Source organism: Primulina huaijiensis, chromosome 13, assembly GCF_012295235.1.
Source record: "Primulina huaijiensis isolate GDHJ02 chromosome 13, ASM1229523v2, whole genome shotgun sequence".
Taxonomy (NCBI): domain Eukaryota; kingdom Viridiplantae; phylum Streptophyta; class Magnoliopsida; order Lamiales; family Gesneriaceae; genus Primulina; species Primulina huaijiensis.
In genome coordinates, this window is record NC_133318.1 from 1,775,929 (window position 1) to 1,798,478 (window position 22,550).

Here is a 22,550-nt window from a genome sequence, read left to right on the forward strand (position 1 = left end):
TACGCAAAATATATTCTGATTTTCTAGTGTAAGTTAGAAGATGAACAAGTAATCCGGTCGTGGACTGATTCGGAGATCGAAGAAAGTTCGTAGGGAAATTCAACAAGAGTTACGTCCGCTAATACCGGAGTAGTTGGAGTCGAGTGAATTAATTCACTGAATGTATAACTTACTAAACATCCTTTGTATGTTTTTTATTAAAATCATACAAGTGCTCAAAAATATCTTGAATGTCAAGATCAAAAATTTTTAAAACTTCCGTTATGTTTGGACACGAGAAAATGAGATCCAACAGTAATATATTATGTCATTAATTTATTAAGAGCAACATATACACTTAAAATTTTAAAATAAATATATTTGAAATTAAAATTTTAAAATAAATATATTTGAATAAAATGAGTTTCGGACTCAATGTAAAAAGCCACCAATTGATTCAGACCTCTGCGTAGATGGTCTATTTCTTGAAGAGCAAGTGGGGTCATAAAATGAGTCATAATGGCCAATTTCAACAACATATTATTACATTGTATGCATATACACTGAATGATCAATTCTTTAATATTAAATCGGATGAATTGGTGGATGACTTTAAACTAAATCCAAAACATCGTAAGATTCTAATATCTGTCTGAAAACAAATTTATCATAAAAAGTATGTGGAGAGCTAGGGTCCATTTCATGTTTGGAATTGTTTTTGGACTTGACAGCTATTTAAAATTCACCAAGTGCCAAAATCATATACTATTCACCACGAAATCATCATATTAATTAAACAACACCATGATTTTATAATTTATAGAATATTTTTTTTTAATTTATAGAATTGATCATGTGGTATCTAGTGAAGTGTACATTTAATTAAAGTAGGTTTTTAAAGGATAAATTAATCATAAATTACAACAATAAAAAGTGTATGTAAAGATTGATCTTTTTTTCTATGTTATGTAATATATTGGTGAACATGCAAATATATATAAATAATAGTAATTTAAGGGTATGGTCAAATAAATCTTGCTTCTGATAGGTTGTTCATGATCTTGAATATAATCTTTGACTAATATTTTAAGAGTGTAGTCGAATAAATCTTACTTGTGATGGGCTTTCTGTGATCTTGAACAATTTATCAAGATCTAGTTGATTGCTCTATAGGAAATCAATTTATTTGAAGATAAGCTTTATCTCAAAAACCAAATCGATTGTGTAAAATGTGAATGTTGGTATTTTAAGAAGTAGAAATTTCAAGAAGTTTCCGTTTTTCCAGTCCTAGTTTCCTATCTGACATTAAATTTCTCTATTTTACTTTTTACTAAATGAAAAAAATGTCAAATTTATGTATAGTTTGCTTTACAATTTTATAAGTCATAGAAATCTATCGATTTTTCATTTTACAGAACTACATATAATTTTTTTTTTTTATGATGTACGACAAATAGTGAATTACTCATAAACTAAAATTGATGTAGCAAAGTTAATTCGGACTTAATATGGAATTTGCTAATCTAGACAAAAATACCTTTCCTCAAATATAATGATCAAAATGAAATTTTCTGATGTAGTTGCACAAACTTTTCTAATTTTATTTTAAAAGAAATGAATATAAAATATTAATCGAAGAGAAATAAAAAATTGTTCCAAGCAAATATGAAATTAGGTAAAAGAAAAAAAAATAATTTCAGAGTTTAAGAGATAAGTCCAAAATTTTCATGTCTTCTTGATTACCACGACTTTTCAGCTGAGAATTACCATCGTCGCTTCTGAATCCTCCAGTTGCATCAACCGTCACCGGATAAAATCTCCGACCTCCCTCAAACCTCGCCGCCCCACCACCGGACGACTGCCCTACTTGATGATTCTCCCCCGCCAGCCGCCCTATCGACGGGTGCTGATCCAGCGGCTTCCTAAACCAGCCCTGGTTGAACGGGGACGAGGCTAAAGCACTCGGTTTATGTATCATCGAATGAGCCTGGATCCCAAGAGACCTGTTGAATGATCCATGCAGAGGGAGAGAAGCCATGCTCGGGTACCGGAGCTCCGCCATGTCACGGTGGTGGAAGTACGAGCCGCTGCAGTAGCGCTGCTCCCTCTTCGCTATCGTTCTCTCGCGTTTGTGGGCGTTCTGGTGGCCCCCAAGAGCCTGAGAGCTGTAGAACTTCCTGCTGCAGTAGTTGCATGAGAACACTCTGGGCTCCGATTCATGCAACATCGAATCGTCGTGGGGTTGAATACTTGTTCGGAAAAGGGCGAGTTCTGAATTCGAAGTTTGATCCGAGGTGGAGATATTCAGATCAAATTCAAGATCAGGATTCTCGTTCTCTTTCTGTTCTTGAATTTGTTCCTCCATCTTGTTTCTTTTCAAGTTCCGATGGGCTGCAAATATTGTTTTTCAAATTTATTTTATATATTTGGATATATCATCGATTTGTTACAACTTGTTGCATTTTGAGAGAACCAAAACAAGAATTAGAGAAAATTAAATTAAAATATTTTTGTTTTCTTATAAAATATAACTAAAGTCATAGAACAAGTGTAAGTTTTGGGAAAATTTTGGTGTATTTTAGTGCACAAAGATAATTATTTTAGGGGTCGTCTCAGTTCCCCCAAATAAGTTGAATTATAACCTCTCACTTAGAGTAGTGAGTTTGGATAGACTTAACTTTACCCAAAAAAATAATAATAAATATTTGTTTGGATAGAGAAGCTGTTCTAAAAAGTGTTAAAAAATCAAATTTTTTTTTTAAAAAAAGGTTAGGAAATAAATATGGTTTTGACTTTTGAGCTTCTGCTCTGATTTCTTTTTAAAAACCTGCCCATTTTACCATTTTTAACATCAAAATCTACTTCTTCTATATTAAAAAAAAATAAAAAAATAAAAATTGGGATTTTTTCCTCTTCATTATGTTGGTATTCTTGCGATTTTAGTGTGCTATATAATCAAATTGTGATCTTAGTCATGTTTGTTTGTTTATTTGTTTAATTTTTTTTTGTTGTTGCAATTTTGATCCGAATTTGGCTGAAAAGCAACTACTCGCCAAAGTTTGATTATTTGACGTCGTAGCTTCTTATATGACATAAAATTGAGGATCTTTCAAATTGTGATTAAGAACGATTGCTTGAAGGATCCCCAATTTTTATGTCATATTTGCATGTACCAACGCCATAAATCGATCATTGAACTTCAACGAGGGGGGTTTTGCCAAAAATTAAACATATATGACTAAGATTCAATTTGACTATATAACATATTAAAATGGCAAGATGACAAATATAACGAACTAAAAAAAACAGTTTTTCAATAAAATATTTTTCCAGTTATGAGCTAGATTTGTATTCAAATCTTTTGTGAGAAAGTCTCACAGATCTTTATTCATGAGACGTGTCTTCAACCATGCTCATATTTACGATAAAATTAATATTTTTTTTTACATAAAAATTAATACTTTTTCAAAGGTGGCCCAAATAGAATATTCGTCTAACTAAATTGACCCTTAAGACCGTCTCACATGAGTTTTTACAATAACTACTAGTATCTCTTAATTAGCACACAATCCATGGATCCATATAAACTTTTATTATATTTATATATATACAAAAATAGTCCGTGCATAGTTTTATGCAGTACATGAATCATATTATAATTTGTTTTAAATAGCAAAAACATAACTTTACTTTATAAAACTACCTTAGGTTTGAAAATAAGTAAAATCACGTGAAAATATTGAGCCGGTGGGAGTCCAAGGGGGGAGAAATGCATGTGTTACTCGGATATAACACACACACACACACACACACACATATATATATATATTATAGTTTTGATATGTTGATCTTCTTCCATCGTGTTTATCTTTGTAGTCACTAATGAGATGAAATTCATATATTAAGTATGATGAATCACATCCAAATTGTACATCAAATAGATGAGTGTCACCTCATTGATGGACATCGTGGGTAAACAACTTACTAAAATTATATATTAGTTTTGATATGCTGCTCACCCACTGTGCCCACCAATGATTTTATATTTATCTATTAGACGTGATGAAATATATATATATATATTTGTGTGTGTGTGGCGATGAACCCCATTTATTAAGCACGTTTTTCTCTAGTGCATGTGTTTTTATTTTGTCACGCACGTTGCTAATATCATCGTTATTATTTCTTGCATATCGTGTTTCATAATGTTTGTGTGGTAAAATGTCAATTTTAGTCTTGAATGTATTGAGTTGTGGTATTTTTAATCATATATATATTAATAAATAATAGTTTTGTAATTATGTTCTGATGATTAATTTTAGTATTTTTAGTTAAAATCATATAATTAAATGACCAATATTATTATTAAAATTTTTAAGCATTGTTAAATACACATTCATGACACGAAATTTTTATAATTTTATTCTTAACACAGTTACAATGGTGACAATTAATTTAGTGAAATTTACATGGTTAAAAATATCATACCCCTATACACACGACTAAATCAACATTTTGTCTTTTTGTGAATTATCTTTTGGTTTTTAACATCTTTTGGTTTTTATTGTTGTTATGTTTTGTAAATATACAATTTGTTATAGAAAATATGGAGATACATTGTGTTCTATTCTATATATAATTGAAAATACACAAAAACTCTTGTGAGACAGTCTCACGGATCAATTTTGTGGGTCGAATATTTTATTTTGGTCATCCATGGAAAAGTATTACTTTTTATGCTAAGAGTATTATTTTTTATTGTGGATATCGGTAGGGTTGACCCGTCTCACAGATAAATATTCGTGAGATTGTCTCACAAGAGACCTACTCATTGACATATCGTCGGTTTGGATGAAAAAGTACCTCTCGTTTTTTTGTTTAACAAAAACCAAATATAATTATGTTTGGATACAATAGTGAGAAATATTTTTTAAAAAAAATGTAAATATGAATTAATATTAAAAGGGAGTATTCAAGAATTCGAAAATAAAAATTGCATTCGACGGGGTAGGGATTAGATATGACCAAATTTTATATATCCAAAGACTAATTATTTTAATTTTTAAATTATTAATTTAGTTCCTGTATTACCCACTCCCACTCCTATTGTCGTGAACGTAAACGGTTTCACAGGGGATTACGCGTGAGAAGTTCTGCATAATTAAAGTTGCTTACTAATTAATAAATGTCAATTTATTCAACTTTGAGAATAAATTTTTAAACATTTTGACTAGAATATCATTATTTGGACCATCCCTCCCGCTTCCTACATAATATCATTAAAAAAGACAATATGATAATATATTCCTGTAAAAAATAACAATACGCTAATCGTTGGTAACATCCTCTCTTGTTAAAAATAAAAAAAGAATATAACTAACCTTGAAATTTTTTCTAGATGAAAAAGTATTTCTTTTCAAACTGAAATGCCGTTGTTGGCATGATATCTAATTAAGGATGGCAAACTAGCAGTCAATTTCACATAAATAGGTTACTGAATCGTCGATAATCGATCGGAAAGTTACTTTGATATGTAGATTTGCAATGGGAGCTAGATTTCTTATTATGGACTCGAATTTTTAAGCAAGAAAAAGGATGTATGATGATAAAATAGAAATACGAACCCTTGTTGAACCAGAATGGCTTGCATCTTAATTTTTCATAGCGAGAAATCATTATTGCCATTAAACTTTTCGACATCACACTTCATTGAACCCATTTAGCGTTATTCGTGTTTTTCATGTACGGCGTCACTTGTTGATTCAAGCAATGAATTCAGTTAAGATTTTTCCGGGAACAACATAATGTAGGTCGCATAATTATATATATATATGCTAAATATATATATATATATATGCTCAAATAAATAAAATAATCGCACAACAAATAATAATAAAATGTAAACCGACACTGTTTAGTTCATCTAATCGCTACCAAGTAGTCAAATCCATATCCATGCATGCTGTGTTCTGCACGCTACCGTGGAGTATAGAGTCACATTCACCATTGAACGGTCCCATCAGAATGCACAGCATGTGTATCATTTCAACCGTGAAGTCTACTTCCGAGCAATCATGACCTGTCGCGGATCGCAGTTTAGCCTTTAACTCCATTCTATAATAGGATATTCATTTCTGCGCGGAGTTGGAGTTGTTTGCTCTTATATTAGTCTCGGTCCAGGTACGTACAAAACAAATGAAGTTTGCTATTTTGTTTCAGTGGTCATTTGGCGCAAATCGTCGTGCTGCGTGTGGAGCGAAGCTGAGGGTTTCATTCTTCTTTAGTAGTTCTTAATGTCCATGTTGGTTAATGAGTTGTTGTGGGAGTTTCGATTTCGTCAGTGGTTTATATGAATAAAACTATAGTTGACATCTGCTTTCTCTCTCTCTTGAAGCTAAAACAGTAATGGACACTACCGTGAGACCGAATTCGGGTGTACATCTGGGACATCGCATCTCTGATTTGGCTAAGGTTCTTAGAACCGCGAGGCAGAAGGAACAGGAGGGAGATGGAACTTTGAAGGGAATTCGTGCGAAGCGCAGTAGGTATACCAGTAATGCAGGGGCAAAAACCTCGATTTCTAAGGAGCCGGAGACTCTCTTGCTGTCTAAGCACCAGAAACTGAAACGCCTTGCGGCCGAAGTTAGCATTTTTGCCCCATAATGTTTTTCTCTCTTTTATTCATGTTATTTTGAAGTGTGACAAACATCACATTTTATTCAGCTTCAAACGTTGGTCGACAGTCTAACTCAAGATTACCGCGAGTATGAAAAATCTTTGATATCATTAAAGACTTCAGGCGAATCAGACAAAGCTGAGAAAGAAATGTGGCAACAGCTATACAAGCCACATAAGGTGGTTGTATGCCCTGATTTTGTCTTTTGACACTTGTGCGTATAGTCCAATTTTTCGATGGAATGCTCTATAGCCGCTTCTCCCCACCAAATAAAGGAGGGGCTGGTAATTTCCCGACCCGTCGTCCTTCCCGTCAAATGGCGGGTTTTTTTAGGGTTGCAGACGGCTCTAGAGTGCTTATAATGGAGATGGTCTAAAGGTATGGGTACAAAATAGAGTGTGGACTGGCAGTATTTTGACAATGACTGGCGTATAATGGATGGAAAATATGTTATTTGGGCATGAAGTAGAAAATCATATTGTTTATCTACTTATCATTGGACATTGTCTATTTGATTATGGTTCAGTTCTTGATGTTGATGATAGATAAAGTGAATTGAAGATTAGATGTGACGGTGAAAGAACATGATTATGCATCTTCTTGATATTTGAATTTTTCATAGGTTTGATAAACAAATGTTACATATTTGGTTGTATGTTAAATTTATTCAATTATTTAAGTTATTTTAACGGTCACCCTTGGATAGCTGCTTCCACTGTTTTTGAACTTGAACAAGTGAATTAACTTTTACTTCCATATGCTTGTATATGGCATCGCAGAGGGAGAAGGAAGAAGTGTTGAAAAGAAAGCTTGAACTTGAAATTGAACTTGATGCCAAGAAAATGGAAATTGAAGAGCTTACTACGAAATTAGAGGAGAAAAATGACGAGATCGACGGTCTTGCCGATTTAAATAAACATCTCCTTACAAAAGAGCTACTGAGCAACCATGAGCTGCAAGATGCTCGCAAAGAATTAATAGTGGTATTGATATCTTTATCGATATGCAGTTTGATTTATCTTGCGAGTTTGGCATATGTATGAAGAGCTNTGTACGAAACAATATCTACCTAAATGAAACTTTACAGTCTCGGCTTCCTCAAAACATTTGTTTCGACACTTCTTACGGTTGCATGGACATCGTAATTTCCCATCCAATAAACACTCAGGATGACTTAGTGCAAATGACACAAATGTCTCAACACCAACACAAAATTCACTACTCAAGAACCCATTTTCCAACCTACGATACATCCAACTTCTATCTGTGTTATCCATTGAAGCCTACAGGTTTTTAAATATGAAAAAAATCATGCATTATTTACAAAATAAATAATCTATTACGCTAAATTTCATAAATCAAATACTACGTTAAAATTCATAAATAAACTACCACGTGAAAATTAAAATTTCATATCTTGTAAAGAAAACGCTTTAAAANGCTCAAATAAATAAAATAATCGCACAACAAATAATAATAAAATGTAAACCGACACTGTTTAGTTCATCTAATCGCTACCAAGTAGTCAAATCCATATCCATGCATGCTGTGTTCTGCACGCTACCGTGGAGTATAGAGTCACATTCACCATTGAACGGTCCCATCAGAATGCACAGCATGTGTATCATTTCAACCGTGAAGTCTACTTCCGAGCAATCATGACCTGTCGCGGATCGCAGTTTAGCCTTTAACTCCATTCTATAATAGGATATTCATTTCTGCGCGGAGTTGGAGTTGTTTGCTCTTATATTAGTCTCGGTCCAGGTACGTACAAAACAAATGAAGTTTGCTATTTTGTTTCAGTGGTCATTTGGCGCAAATCGTCGTGCTGCGTGTGGAGCGAAGCTGAGGGTTTCATTCTTCTTTAGTAGTTCTTAATGTCCATGTTGGTTAATGAGTTGTTGTGGGAGTTTCGATTTCGTCAGTGGTTTATATGAATAAAACTATAGTTGACATCTGCTTTCTCTCTCTCTTGAAGCTAAAACAGTAATGGACACTACCGTGAGACCGAATTCGGGTGTACATCTGGGACATCGCATCTCTGATTTGGCTAAGGTTCTTAGAACCGCGAGGCAGAAGGAACAGGAGGGAGATGGAACTTTGAAGGGAATTCGTGCGAAGCGCAGTAGGTATACCAGTAATGCAGGGGCAAAAACCTCGATTTCTAAGGAGCCGGAGACTCTCTTGCTGTCTAAGCACCAGAAACTGAAACGCCTTGCGGCCGAAGTTAGCATTTTTGCCCCATAATGTTTTTCTCTCTTTTATTCATGTTATTTTGAAGTGTGACAAACATCACATTTTATTCAGCTTCAAACGTTGGTCGACAGTCTAACTCAAGATTACCGCGAGTATGAAAAATCTTTGATATCATTAAAGACTTCAGGCGAATCAGACAAAGCTGAGAAAGAAATGTGGCAACAGCTATACAAGCCACATAAGGTGGTTGTATGCCCTGATTTTGTCTTTTGACACTTGTGCGTATAGTCCAATTTTTCGATGGAATGCTCTATAGCCGCTTCTCCCCACCAAATAAAGGAGGGGTTGGTAATTTCCCGACCCGTCGTCCTTCCCGTCAAATGGCGGGTTTTTTTAGGGTTGCAGACGGCTCTAGAGTGCTTATAATGGAGATGGTCTAAAGGTATGGGTACAAAATAGAGTGTGGACTGGCAGTATTTTGACAATGACTGGCGTATAATGGATGGAAAATATGTTATTTGGGCATGAAGTAGAAAATCATATTGTTTATCTACTTATCATTGGACATTGTCTATTTGATTATGGTTCAGTTCTTGATGTTGATGATAGATAAAGTGAATTGAAGATTAGATGTGACGGTGAAAGAACATGATTATGCATCTTCTTGATATTTGAATTTTTCATAGGTTTGATAAACAAATGTTACATATTTGGTTGTATGTTAAATTTATTCAATTATTTAAGTTATTTTAACGGTCACCCTTGGATAGCTGCTTCCACTGTTTTTGAACTTGAACAAGTGAATTAACTTTTACTTCCATATGCTTGTATATGGCATCGCAGAGGGAGAAGGAAGAAGTGTTGAAAAGAAAGCTTGAACTTGAAATTGAACTTGATGCCAAGAAAATGGAAATTGAAGAGCTTACTACGAAATTAGAGGAGAAAAATGACGAGATCGACGGTCTTGCCGATTTAAATAAACATCTCCTTACAAAAGAGCTACTGAGCAACCATGAGCTGCAAGATGCTCGCAAAGAATTAATAGTGGTATTGATATCTTTATCGATATGCAGTTTGATTTATCTTGCGAGTTTGGCATATGTATGAAGAGCTCAAGGGAAGCTGTCCAAATTTTTTATGTGATTTTCTTTTAAATGTTGGTGTTGCCTCCCAAACCATTACAGCACCCTGGCCCCCCGAATTCCTATGATGGTTCGTTCACTTTTAAATTTATGGAAATCATTCGAACAAATTTAGTCATGTGCTAGAATGTTTAAAAGCACTGGCTTTATTCTCATCAGAGTTTTGAAAAAAAAAAAATCTGATTCCTTGAACCCAACAATGCTTCAATCTATCGAGTTCATTCTCAGGGCTTGCAGCGGAAGAGGTTGAATAACAGCGAAGGAGATTTTGGACTGAAGATAATAGGGGAAATTGATGACGAGCCTTTCCTGAAAATATGCAGGTTGAGATACGCTCCTGCAAATGCTGATACAAAGGCTGCTCAACTTTGCTCTGAATGGCAGGAAAAATTGAAAAATTCTAAATGGCATCCGTTCAAAATCGTCCGATTTCATGGAGAAAATCAGGTCGGCCTAGTATGCCTTGGTTTATTTATCAGTGAAGGGCACATATGGGACTAGGTAAAAAGAATCAAGTAAATTTTTAATGAAGATTCAGTTCTTGAGAAGTCGTTTAAGCACTTCATGTAAACAATAAATTATCTCCATGAGATGTCTTTAGCTTGTACTGAATTTCGTACCCCAAGGACTCATTTCTTCAGTTGGGTGATGTAGGAAGTGGTGGATGAAGATGTGACCACGAACTTAAAAACCTTAAGAAGAAATGGGGAGAGGAAGTTTACAATGCAGTGACGACGGCCTTGGAGGAACTAAATGAACATAATCCAAGCGGACGCTATGTGTTTTATGAGCTATGCAACTTCGGGAAATTTGGGGAGAAGGGAGTGCATTGTGAAATATTTTAAAAAAAAGATCGATAACTCAATTTACTTAAATGTCCTTGTGTTTTAAGTATAAATACATCATTAAATTTGATTACATATATACATTTATTTTAAGAAGAAAATTTCGACCACGTTTTGGTTTGACCCAAACATGAATCGAGGTCGACCAGACCAAAGCAATTTGGTCGACCAACAATTGTATGGTCGACCAACAATTGTTTGGTCGACCAAAGACCAAAACTGGTCGACCAACAATTTTTGGTCGACCACCAAAGCAATTTGGTCGACGTTTTGGTTTGACCCAAACATGAATCGAGGTCGACCAGACCAAAGCAATTTGGTCGACCAACAATTGTATGGTCGACCAACAATTGTTTGGTCGACCAAAGACCAAAGCTGGTCGACCAACAATTTTTGGTCGACCACNGACTCATACCCTACCCATTGCCATCCCTACAACCAAACAATGGTCGATCATTTGAGGGTCGACCATTGTTGATTGTTGTGTTACTCAATATCTCGATTTGGAGAAAAAGATTCGTAAATTTTAATTGAGGTAAGATGTGTGTCGACTGAGAAGAAAAAAAAGAGAGAATTAATTAAGTTAAAAAATTTAATCGTAGTTAATGTAATAATCAAAAGTCAACTCTTTTTTTTTTAAAAAAAAAGTCAGAGTCCTTATTTTGTAAATACTTTCTATCTCACTCCTACTTTTTTAACTGAACCGCCCCCAACAACTGGTGGAACTTCGAGGCAAATAGGAAAGCTACCATGCAAGAGGTCATCAGTCACATCTTCAAAGATCAACGATCCTCGGCTCCAGCATATGATAGAGATCAGCAGGTGCATCTCACACTATGATTCTTTTTCTCGAACATGTATTAGTAATTCTTCTAACCTTTCTTCTCTTGTACATTAGGAATTAGTTTGAGTTACATGCATATAAAGGAAAAAATCCAATCGGAACATGAAAAATATGCATAAACTAGTTTTTTTGGTTGAGGAGAGGACGATCATCGTGTGTGCAAGTGAAATACTCGAAGGTATTGTAGATTTAATTGCGATTGCAAGACCAGAAATATTTAACTTTTTATCATATTCTGAACTAGCTAGGCACCCCCTCCCCGCATTCTTATGACCTTGAATTGACTTACCAATATGTTTTTCTTCCTGAACTCTACCAATAAATCGATGCTTACATGTTCGAAAATTCCCTTTACCATTCTTTCAATATAACCTTGTACTTGATGATGTAAGTTTCAATGAACGTACCATCGAACTTTTTTTGGCCTAGGTGAAAGGTACACAGAAACCCTCATTTCACCCCGAGTCTGGGTCGGCTGAGGAATAGTAGAAGGTAATGCCATTGCCTTCTATGATTTGGAGCGGTCCAAGTGGAGATAAGGAGGTCTAAATCAACTTAAGATGTGTAGTTTGTTTTGGAGTTTACTCGAATGTGATTTTGTCGGGGTCGCCAACTAGTGTAGCGAATATCAACTGCTTCTCGGGTTCCTGTATGTTTTAATGAATGGTTAATGGTATGTACATTTATCTGCAATTTATTTACTTCCGATGTTGAAGCATATATCGACAACCATGCTGGAATGTCATGTAGGCTAGTTAGTTTATATTTATCTAAAGATTTTCGATTTTTTGTTTACCTTCTTTTACCTCTATTCTCAATGTTCATTCTCTCATTTATCGACACCTAAACCATACAAAGCCCCAGAAAATTTCTCCACCGAGCCGCCAAAGTTGGTTTCCTTCTAACTCTTTAATGCACGAGCTGTAACAAGCTATACGAACCGGTCTGGTGGCTAACCCCGGCGCCCTCCACTGCCAACAACTGGCCAGCTTGTTAAATCCACCTAAACGTCATATGATACATCACTTGAAAATATACAGAGATCAATTTGAAGAATCCTTCCTGTGTATCAGGCAACTTCCGGCAGAGATTTTGAGCAAGTAGCCGAAGTCGTATCCACTGGAATGTAACCCAGAACATGCTATCATTCAAAAAAAACCCAGATGACATCAAGAGCTTCCGAATCAGCTGGCGCTTATACCCTTTTGGAAATTCCGTTCAAAGTCAATGCCACTCCGGCGTAGCAAGTAGATTGATTTGCGGGCAAATTTATCGTGTTCCAGATTGAATTCTCGAAAGTTCGAACTGGTAAATTTCCCTTTTCGTCGGAGAAAGTGAGGATAATTAATCTAATATTTTTTTTATTCCCACATTTATTTTATCTATTTTTTCCTCCTCCAATATTTATCCAACCCAAATATTTCTACATTTGTTATTGTCAATATAAATAACATACACGACACTTTTAGTTGTCATTTTAAATTATTTTAACTGACATATAAATTTGTCATTATTACTATAATAACAAGGCATGTATAAATGAATTTAAAACATGAGTTTTCCTGACATTTAAAATTACCATTATATGAATAATTAGTAATACGTATGAAGTTGTCATTAACATCTTATAATGACATTAAAAAATGTAAGAAAGTTTAAAACGACATTGGAATAGAGGACATTTTTTGGAGGTGTAACTAAAACTTAAATGTCACTAAATATTGAATATGATGACATTTATGAATGTCACCAAAATCATTTATTCTTGTAGTGAATGAGGCTGAACAAAAAAAATTTGTATACAGTGCTTAACTTTTATAAAATAATAGTTTCATCTAATAGATGATTGAAAGCTCACATAAATATGTACGGTGGATGTGTACAACTGATCAAAACTATATATATGTATTATATATATACATATGCATATGAAAAAATAGGTCTCAAATGAAAAATTGATTTATGATAAAATTATAAAAATGTGAAAAAAATTTCAAATATTAATCTCTATATAATCCAATACTAGCCTCAGGTACCAATTGCCTACTTATACAAATATTTGTTTTAATAATAATGGATTTTGTGATAAATACTGGTTTCGGCAACTACGGATTTTGCGGGAGATTTTATTAAACTTTGGATTTGATGTAATGGGTTAAATTTTTTTCTTTAGAATTGTATTAACATGTAGTTAGACTCTTTAATGCATTTATTTGTTTCTTTTTTAATTATGAAATAAATTGTTCATGAAAAATAATGTAATCAAGGTGTTTGCACAGAAAATTGTGGGGTATGTCAGGCATGCGACCGTGACAAATGTGAAATAATCTGATGTGCAATTTTCCTCTCGAGTTCTATTTTCTTTCTAGCTTCAGCTTGCAAACATGTTTTTCTTCTCTTACATCTTAGACACTGACAACACCTGAGCTACTAAAGTCTTCTAATTTAGCCACTGCCTCCACTGTTTGACGATAATCTGGAACAGGCCTGGAGGAATAACCATTGGAAGTTTTTCATGTATTTCTATTCATGTCGGCTAACACATTCTTTAGACATTTCTTGATGCTTCATGTTGGTTATTTCCACCCAACAACCTATTTAAGCCAATAAAAATTCTTTGGACGGGCTGTTTTGCTTGCATCCTTGGTAACTTATTCAAATCACATTCCATTAGGTGAATGTTCTTCATTGACTTCGTATGTTGTGTTACCATTTGATCGTTCGTATCTTTGTTGACCATTACTACATTTATTGTTCACCTTGTTCTCATTCATTTCGCAGGAAACATGGTTGAGAAAGACGAGGATTTGAGAACCTCAAAAGCCAATGTTACCTCAAATACCAATAGAGATGAAAAACTTGCTTCATGGGAGTGCTGCTGTCCAATCCAAAATAAAATTATCAAGCTTGGATGAATATCTTTGGAAACGTCTGAACATATATGTATGAAATGTCATACACATTGAAAGGAAATAAACACGTAGACTATGGATGATTGTTGTACTTTTTTGCATTTGTTAACCATGATTTGGCCAGTATCTTTTGATTTGTAGACTTGAGAAAGTACATTGAAAGTCAAACTTTCTTTTTGAAAACACGTTACTGTTACATCTGCTGTCTGAGATATATATGAATGTTATATTACAAGAGAAACTCTTCCGATTTTTTTTTTTTAAAAAAAGACCAATTGACATGTTTTAACCATTGGAAAAAAGTAAAGTTGCTATGAAACATGACGTATAATTTTTCCAACAAACTGTTAGTAGCCACAACATCATTTAACAACATTTATTGATATTTAACGGCTTGCATCAACCAACCCTTAATTTATCACTAAATTGGTTTAATAAATATCAATAAATCCTGCAAATTTTTCCTAAATATTTATAACGGTAAACTCCATGAGATACTATTTTTATTTATTCACAAGTGTTTCACAATTATTTACACGTAAGTTTTGTAGAGAATGACTTATAAGCAGATTCCTCGTGTCCTTACAAACTTCATTCATATACAATTGATTTTATAAACAAAAGAGAACAAAAATAATTAAATTTGTTGACAATCTACTTCATACAATATTAACCAACCATAAAACGTCGCATCTTCTCTTGCTAATTCAGCTTCACGAACTTTCTGCCTCCTGTACCTACCATGCGAAACAATCTCTAAAATCTTTTAAAAGCTCTACCATTTCTTTCCTCACATCCTTTTATAACAACATAATGATAAAGTGGGTTTGGGACATTCTATAGTCTCCAAGTTCACTTCTTCCAAGGGATCTTGGATCTTCGGCTGTCGATCTTTCATCTGAGTCAGAGTTAAAATTAAAACCACCAATTGTAACTCTACTTCTTCATTACCTTCACATTCTTCCTTATATATTATTTCAGCTCCGTTTATATCCCACAACTCTTGAGATTGCATTTCATTCACTTGATGCTGCAATGTGGTTTTCCACATGGAATTTGCAGTCACTTCCATCTTTTCTTTAGTAAATATAATCATTGACCTCCTCAATAATAGGCCGAACCATAGGTCTAGGAGAGACCATGGTTGTGGGTTTGAGTACCATCTCAACTCTTTTCTTTATTTTCTGAGTGTCTATGTACACTGCTTCTGGTTGTCCATTCACCTTGTAGTTACTGAATTTAATACTACCAAATGATCTGTCACTGTATCTAGCTTCCATGATATTATAGCTAGATTGATATGGTTGAAAATCATCATGCACCACTTCTACATCATCCCCTCTCCACATCAACAGTATCTGGTACATAGATTATAACACACAATGATTAGTATGAATCGAATCTCTCCCTAACAAAGTGTGGAAGCTAACACTAAAATTAACCACGAAAAAGGCTGATAAAGAGAGTCGAGACCCTACAATGATTTTCACTGATAAAACTCCCAAAATATTTGTAAACTCTACAGTAAAAACTGCAACTGAGACTTTTGTAGGAATTAAGTATTACATGATCTTCCCCAACTTCTGAAAGATCCTGAAGGGTAGAATATTAGCAGAAAATCCATTACCTATCAATACTTTGGACACCAGCTCCAATTAACACGTGTCATGATGTAAAGTGGTTTGATATGGTTAGTTATCTCACTAGTAGGTTTCTTCATAATCACTCTTTTTTATTCATCTATAAGAACTCTTGCACAATCTTTCATGCTTTCACTTTTAACGATCTTTGTATTAATTCCATTATCTATAGAAACATAAGATTCACATATTTTTTTACGTTTAAATTTTTTAGAGAGTGTCAAAGATTCAATAGCACTATCGAATGAGATGAATATGCTTCACTTTGAAAGGAACTATTTAAACCATATTGTTATCATCCTCTGATAGCAGTTCATCATCTTATTCTTCATTACCGTGAGTCGCCTTTCTCTCAAACTTCTTCCTCTCACCTAAGGACTTTTCAATTTCCATCATGTGTTCAGCAGCCCTTTCTCTCAATTGTCTTCATTTTTATGTTCGAGAAAGAGGCATTGGAAACTTCGGATGTTCTACGCACTCCCCTTGTTCATTAGTTACTGTCATGGGAGGAACTACAAAACGAGGCTTTTTCACATACTTTTGATGATTAACCAGAGGTAGTTTTTTCGAAGGCACCTTTTCAAATGTCTGCTGATCAACCATTCTTCCATAATTCATAGATTTGGTAGAAGAAATCTCGCCAAGGTATTGGTTATCGGCCTTTTGGCCATGGATCTTCCATCATAACTTACATTCTTTCATCTCTCAAACATCTTCATTCTAGGGTATTAATGATCTTTCCCTGTGAAAAATTCTGTTTTTGCCTCTTTCACCTCAAAAATCATCTTGCTGGGCACCCATAATTTCTTCATAATGTCCTCTGACCTGGCATAAACGTTCTCAATGGTATCTTTCCTCGTTTCATTGATCAAAGCTCGTAGATTAGTGTTATTCACATTCACATTGGCTACTGGAGGAAAATGATCTTTATCCACTGCCATTGATTTTTTTCTTCTGAAGAAATTTCATAATTTCCTTATTGATTATCTCATGTATTACATTCTTAAAAGCCCAGTAAGCATTAGTGTTGTGATTGAAGGAATTATGATAGTTACAGTAGTCTCTTCCCTTCACTTCCTCTCCGATTGATAATTATTTTTATAAGGGAAAGGTTAGGAACTTTCTTTCACCAAGTAATCAAAAATATCTTGTCTTTGATGCATCAAATGTATATAGTACTTGAATTGGAAAAGTATTTTTCTTGGAGGATTCTTCACTCTTGCGCTTCAGTAAAGGAACTATGTGCGATCCATAGTTTACCATTTCTGCTAAAGCGATTTCCTGGAAGTAAGAGCCCACAGTGGACTTCATTTTATGATTTACTTTATGTAATTAATCCTCATACTCTGACACCTTGGCTGCTAATTCTTAAAAATCACAAAAATTCATCCTTCGAAACTTCTTTTTAAGCTCAAAATCGAGCCCTCGCTGAGCCATTTTCACAAATTTAGATTCAGAAAGGAACACTCTACACCTAGTCCTCACTTTCTTGAATCTTCATATAAAATCATTTGAAGATTCTCCTGAATTTTGGATCACCCTAAACAATTATGATGCTAATTTCTAACACTTATATGAAAAATTGAGTATAGAATTAGCAATCCATGTCATGCTAAGTCATAATGGAATTACGAGGCGACATTGCAAAACATGTGAAAACGGTGCTATTCAAGAAATTGAGGAACAATTGTAGCTTATAGTTGGCAAAATTAACCTCGTGGATAAGGATTATAAGATCACCAATATCAGAGTATAGTTTGTGAAATTTTGTCTAGTTGATAGGCCTCACCTTGGGCCATACAAATCCTGAATAACATCGCGTATAATCTCAAAGTCCAAGACCAAAGTCTATATTAATATGTGTGGATGATATCTTTCCCCAAGTGTTATTCCCTGATTTGGCATCGAATATCCATGTATTCTCCCATCATCATACATCTTTGTATGTATGCTAAGAAAAGTCAAAACAAACACATTACCGACCACTTGTTTACACTACAAGAAAAATGATTTTCCGCAGCACTTCATCAACAGCGTGCATTAAAAGCTGCGAATATATACTACTTTTCACGGCGTGCACCCATATGTGCGCTGTTAATAGTGTTTCACTTGAAAGAAATAACGGCGTGCATTAAAAGCACGTCCGCAACATACATTTATGTGTGTTGTTAATAAATTATATTTTCGCAGCGCACAATAAAGTCACGCCGTTAATAGTATTATTAACAGCGTGCATGTTTATGTGCGATGTTAAAAGTAAATCATTTTTTTAAAATAAAATCATGTTTAGAAATTAACGGCGCACATTAATCGCACGCCGTCGATAATATCATTCACGTCATGCATATTATTAGCACGCTGCGGAAAATGGGTCCGAAATTTTAAATTAGCAACGAGTGTAGTGAAACCGTCACTACTTTAAATTTGACGACGGTTTATACAACATTTAGCGACGGTTTACAAATCGTCGGAAATTTTAAATCAGCGACGGTTTAATAAACAATTCAAATTTTTCTCTCTTATACGATTTAAGTTTCGATTTAGTTACCTTTTCTTGTTTCAATTTTTGGTTAATTTTTTATGTGTTAGTTAAGATCATGAGTATTGTTATCATAATTGTATTGTAGTTTTTTTTTAAAATTTACTAAATTACAAAAGTAAATTTATTTTTATTTTTACTAAAAATTTAGCGACGATTTTTGAACCGTCGCGAAATGTAGCGACGGTTTTATAACTGTCGCTAAATTAACGACGGCGTGAGCGGTTTTTAACCGTCGCCGATTAGCGACCGTTTTGTCAACAACCGTCGCTAAATTTTAGATGTTCTATGAATATTAACGGCGTACATTGCACGATGCAGATAATTGTATTAACGGCGTACATATGCACGTTGTGAATAATAGTATTAACAGCGTGCACATGTACGCCGCAGATAATTTTGAATTTTCAATGGCTTGCAACTTTGCGCGCTGCGGAAAGCCATTTTTGTTGTAGTGTTACCCTTACTGTGGTTTTGGTGTCTCAGCCATGATTCATCCTCCATTCCGCACGGAAGAGTATATTTTCCTTCCCGAAAGACACAAGAATCAGTTATTCCTCCAAGTGGTGGTTTCCAGTTACTCGAGAACTTCTTGACCTCAAGCCTTGGTCCACATATGGCTTAGTTTCAGTCTCTTTAAGTTTACCGTCTTCTGTTGCTTATTATCGTCATTCAAATATTTTATCAATTCCCCCATTTCTGACATAAAGTCCATCATGATAGTAGTAAAAGCATTGGTCATTTCCTTGATATCACCACATAATTTTTTTTCCACGGACAACATAATATTTGCTTAAACTTCCTCAACACTAGAAAATGCAACTCCTTCCTTCACAGCCTCTTCTTTGAACTTGTGTACAAGTTGTTCGACTGATCTTCCACCAACATCAATCTCTTCCCCTTGTAGACGATGGCCTTCCCCTGGGATTGAAGAACCCATTCATGCTTATCAGTACGCTTTAGAGGCATAAGTCTCACTGGGCATTCCAAAATCTGTTTGCACAGAAAATTGTGGGACGTGCCAGACATGTAATCTTGCCATATATTAAATTATCTGACTTATACTATCAAATATTGTGTGTCTCGATTTGATCGTTTGTTATAATTCTCCAGTATGAGTTCAAAGCTGAGAATTTGATTGAGGGATATGATGAAAAATACAAAAAAAAAATTCATGAATAACATCAAATTTAATTGCATTGTTATGAACTTGAGCAACATTTTTACAAGAAAATTAGAGAAATAACATAAAAATGAAGAAATTAGTTTCTTGAAAATTGAAATAAGCAAATGAATAAGTGAGAATTTACTTAGCTTTGATATAGTTTTTTTGTGATGAGTTTGTGAGAGCCTCTTCTGTGCTTTCTTTCTTTTTTTGTTCCATTCTTTCGAGCTGTTTTAGCCATCTTCCATGTTTATCGATCATGGATCGTAGGTCAACTCCTTCGATCGTGCAAAACAACTGAATCCTTATTGGACTTTGGCAACTGATGACCTTTTATATAATTTGGGTGCAACACATGCATATTTGTAGAATTCTAAAATTGGCTTCACCTCCATATCAAATATTCTCTCGGATATTAATAGATAAGGAATCATAAAATTTTGCCACTAATCCAAAAAAAAAAAGCTATTTTTTTAGCAAATTGAATAAACCTATTATTATTATTTTACTTTTAACAATAAAATAATCGAAGGATTAATACTATTTTCGTAAAAGAATGAAAGATTGGGGAAGGCCTGAAGCTGGGCTGGGAAAACTTCGGTTATATTTGGGCTGGGCTACTTGTTTGAACACCCCAAATAGTATTTGGGCCGGATGATTGAAATACATCAGGGCTAGGGCTTCGATTATCTTCGTGTATATGTATATGTATATGAAGCAAAATATATATGCTGAATTCATTTTAGTTCACTTAACGCCGATTCTCTTGTTGGAGATCTCTTACCCCCCTGTTGCAGGTAAATGTCCTACAATATATCTCCTTTATGCTTATTTTGTTATGATTTGGTAACTTCAGTGAGCTTATTTGTTTGAAGATTTTATGTGGGTTGCCTTGAATTGTGCTCTGGACTTCCGGTTTTTATTTCTATTGATTTTTTGTGGAATGCAGTGCCCTTTGATTGAACGCATTTCGCTCGTGTTTGTGATTTGTGGGTAGAAAGTTGATTTTTTCTGCCATGATTGTTTTATTGCAGCTGTAGATCGAAGCACTCGATTATCAGGAAGATAGAATGTCTGGGTACGTGTTTACGTCATTTAAATATGAAAATTGATCTTAATCATTTATCTTTGTCGGAACTCGTCTTTGGATTCATAATTGTCTGACCAGGATGACAAATTTTATGTTCGTAATTGTAAATGAATCCAAGAAATTTGTATTGTTTCGTACTTACTATCTCCGCCTTGTTGGTACTTATTCTAACTTACCCCGAAGATTAGTGTCGATCCACCTTGCCCCCCTAATACATGAAGCTTGATTAAATAGAATCTTGACATTGGCTATACCGCCACTCATTTATATAATTTAAAATGAAGTCAAATGTGTTAATTAGTGGGATGCTTGCATATATAATTGAATGCTTGGAGTATAGATGATCAGAATTGATGGTGTAAGCCATTTTTTTTGATTTGTTGTATGGAAGTAATCTCTGTTTTTCAAGGAAGGTACTGCATCTTTACTTGCAGTTCAATGATGGCATGGGATGCCTATCGCCTAAACTTTTTATTGATATTATTCTTTACTTTTTAGGGAAGAGGCTGCTGTTGTGGAGACACCTGCTCCAGTTCTGGGCGAGCCCATGGACATCATGACAGCGTTGCAACTTGTGATTAAAAAGTCATTAGCTCATGGTGGTCTAACTCGTGGCCTTCATGAAGGTGCAAAAGCAATTGAGAAGCATGCTGCCCAGCTTTGTGTATTGGCTGAAGACTGCAACCAACCAGACTACATCAAATTGGTGAAGGCGTTGTGCGCCGACCATAATGTCAACCTGATAACGGTTCCAAGTGCTAAGTCACTTGGTGAATGGGCTGGTGTAAGTGTGATGTGGTTCGTTCGTAGTTTAGGTGTAAATAAACAATTTCTCTATGACAATGGTGATGACGGATCATCTTGAGCCACTTGTCGTTTGTTTCTCATGGAGCACATGTGATAGTACTTGATTTCAGTGTTGATTGTCACTTTCACAGTTGTGCAAGATTGATTCAGAAGGAAAGGCGAGGAAAGTTGTTGGGGCCTCTTGTGTTATTTTGAAGGTAGTACATCCAAACCTTTGGTTTCATACTTCTTCAAAGGGGTTCTCCATGCATTAGGTTCTGATTGCGATTTTTTTCATTAGGATTTTGGTGAAGAAAGTGAAGGCCTCCACATTGTTCAGGAGTATGTCAAGTCTCACTGAATAATCACCAGTGAGGATAAATTCCCTAAGATGCGTTGGAGAGCTTGATACAGAGAAGCTCATGTATGTTTTCAATATCTTCCCTGGAAAAAATTTTATTGGCTGTTGATTAACCCGCAAATTACAGATTTTTTCCCCAGTGCTTTTAGTTTAACTTGGAAAAGAATATGTGAGGTTATTCTGGTTTAATGTTATTTGAAATTCTCGTGTTAATTTCTCTATGGACATTATAAATTTGCCTTGATTAAGAAACCTCTAAAACTGCATAGTGCGTTGTATGGTCTCCGGGGAATATGGAAAGATTGTTTGTATGAAACAAGAACCAAGCACCATCGATGAATACTCGTCTAATTTCATATTGTAATCGTTTCCATC

At 34.7% G+C, this 22,550-nt stretch overlaps 2 protein-coding genes and 1 pseudogene across 2 annotated transcripts; 2 read left to right on the plus strand and 1 right to left on the minus strand.

The window, feature by feature from the left end:
• Positions 1 to 1,505: 1,505 nt before the first annotated feature.
• On the minus strand, positions 1,506 to 2,471 carry LOC140991852 (zinc finger protein 1-like). The gene has a single exon (XM_073462013.1). The coding sequence runs from the start codon at positions 2,342 to 2,344 to the stop codon at positions 1,676 to 1,678; it is 669 nt and encodes a 222-aa protein (XP_073318114.1). The 5' UTR covers positions 2,345 to 2,471; the 3' UTR covers positions 1,506 to 1,675.
• Positions 2,472 to 6,321: 3,850 nt separating this feature from the next.
• LOC140991835 (uncharacterized) lies at positions 6,322 to 10,838 on the plus strand (annotated as a pseudogene).
• Positions 10,839 to 20,620: 9,782 nt separating this feature from the next.
• LOC140991649 (small ribosomal subunit protein eS12-like) lies at positions 20,621 to 22,388 on the plus strand. The gene is made up of 5 exons (XM_073461735.1): positions 20,621 to 20,735; positions 20,973 to 21,016; positions 21,527 to 21,812; positions 21,967 to 22,032; positions 22,116 to 22,388. Exons 2-5 carry the CDS (start codon positions 21,009 to 21,011, stop codon positions 22,173 to 22,175), a joined length of 420 nt encoding a protein of 139 aa, XP_073317836.1. The 5' UTR covers positions 20,621 to 20,735; positions 20,973 to 21,008; the 3' UTR covers positions 22,176 to 22,388.
• The last annotated feature ends 162 nt before the right edge of the window (positions 22,389 to 22,550 follow it).

Coding starts and splice junctions, on each gene's coding strand:
- LOC140991649 (XM_073461735.1), top strand. Junction 21,813..21,966: donor CACTTGGTGAATGGGCTGGT/GTAAGTGTGATG, acceptor TCACTTTCACAG/TTGTGCAAGATTGATTCAGA. Junction 22,033..22,115: donor CCTCTTGTGTTATTTTGAAG/GTAGTACATCCA, acceptor TTTTTTCATTAG/GATTTTGGTGAAGAAAGTGA.
- LOC140991852 (XM_073462013.1), bottom strand. CDS start 2,344: ATGGAGGAACAAATTCAAGAACAGAAAGAGAACGAGAATCCTGATCTT.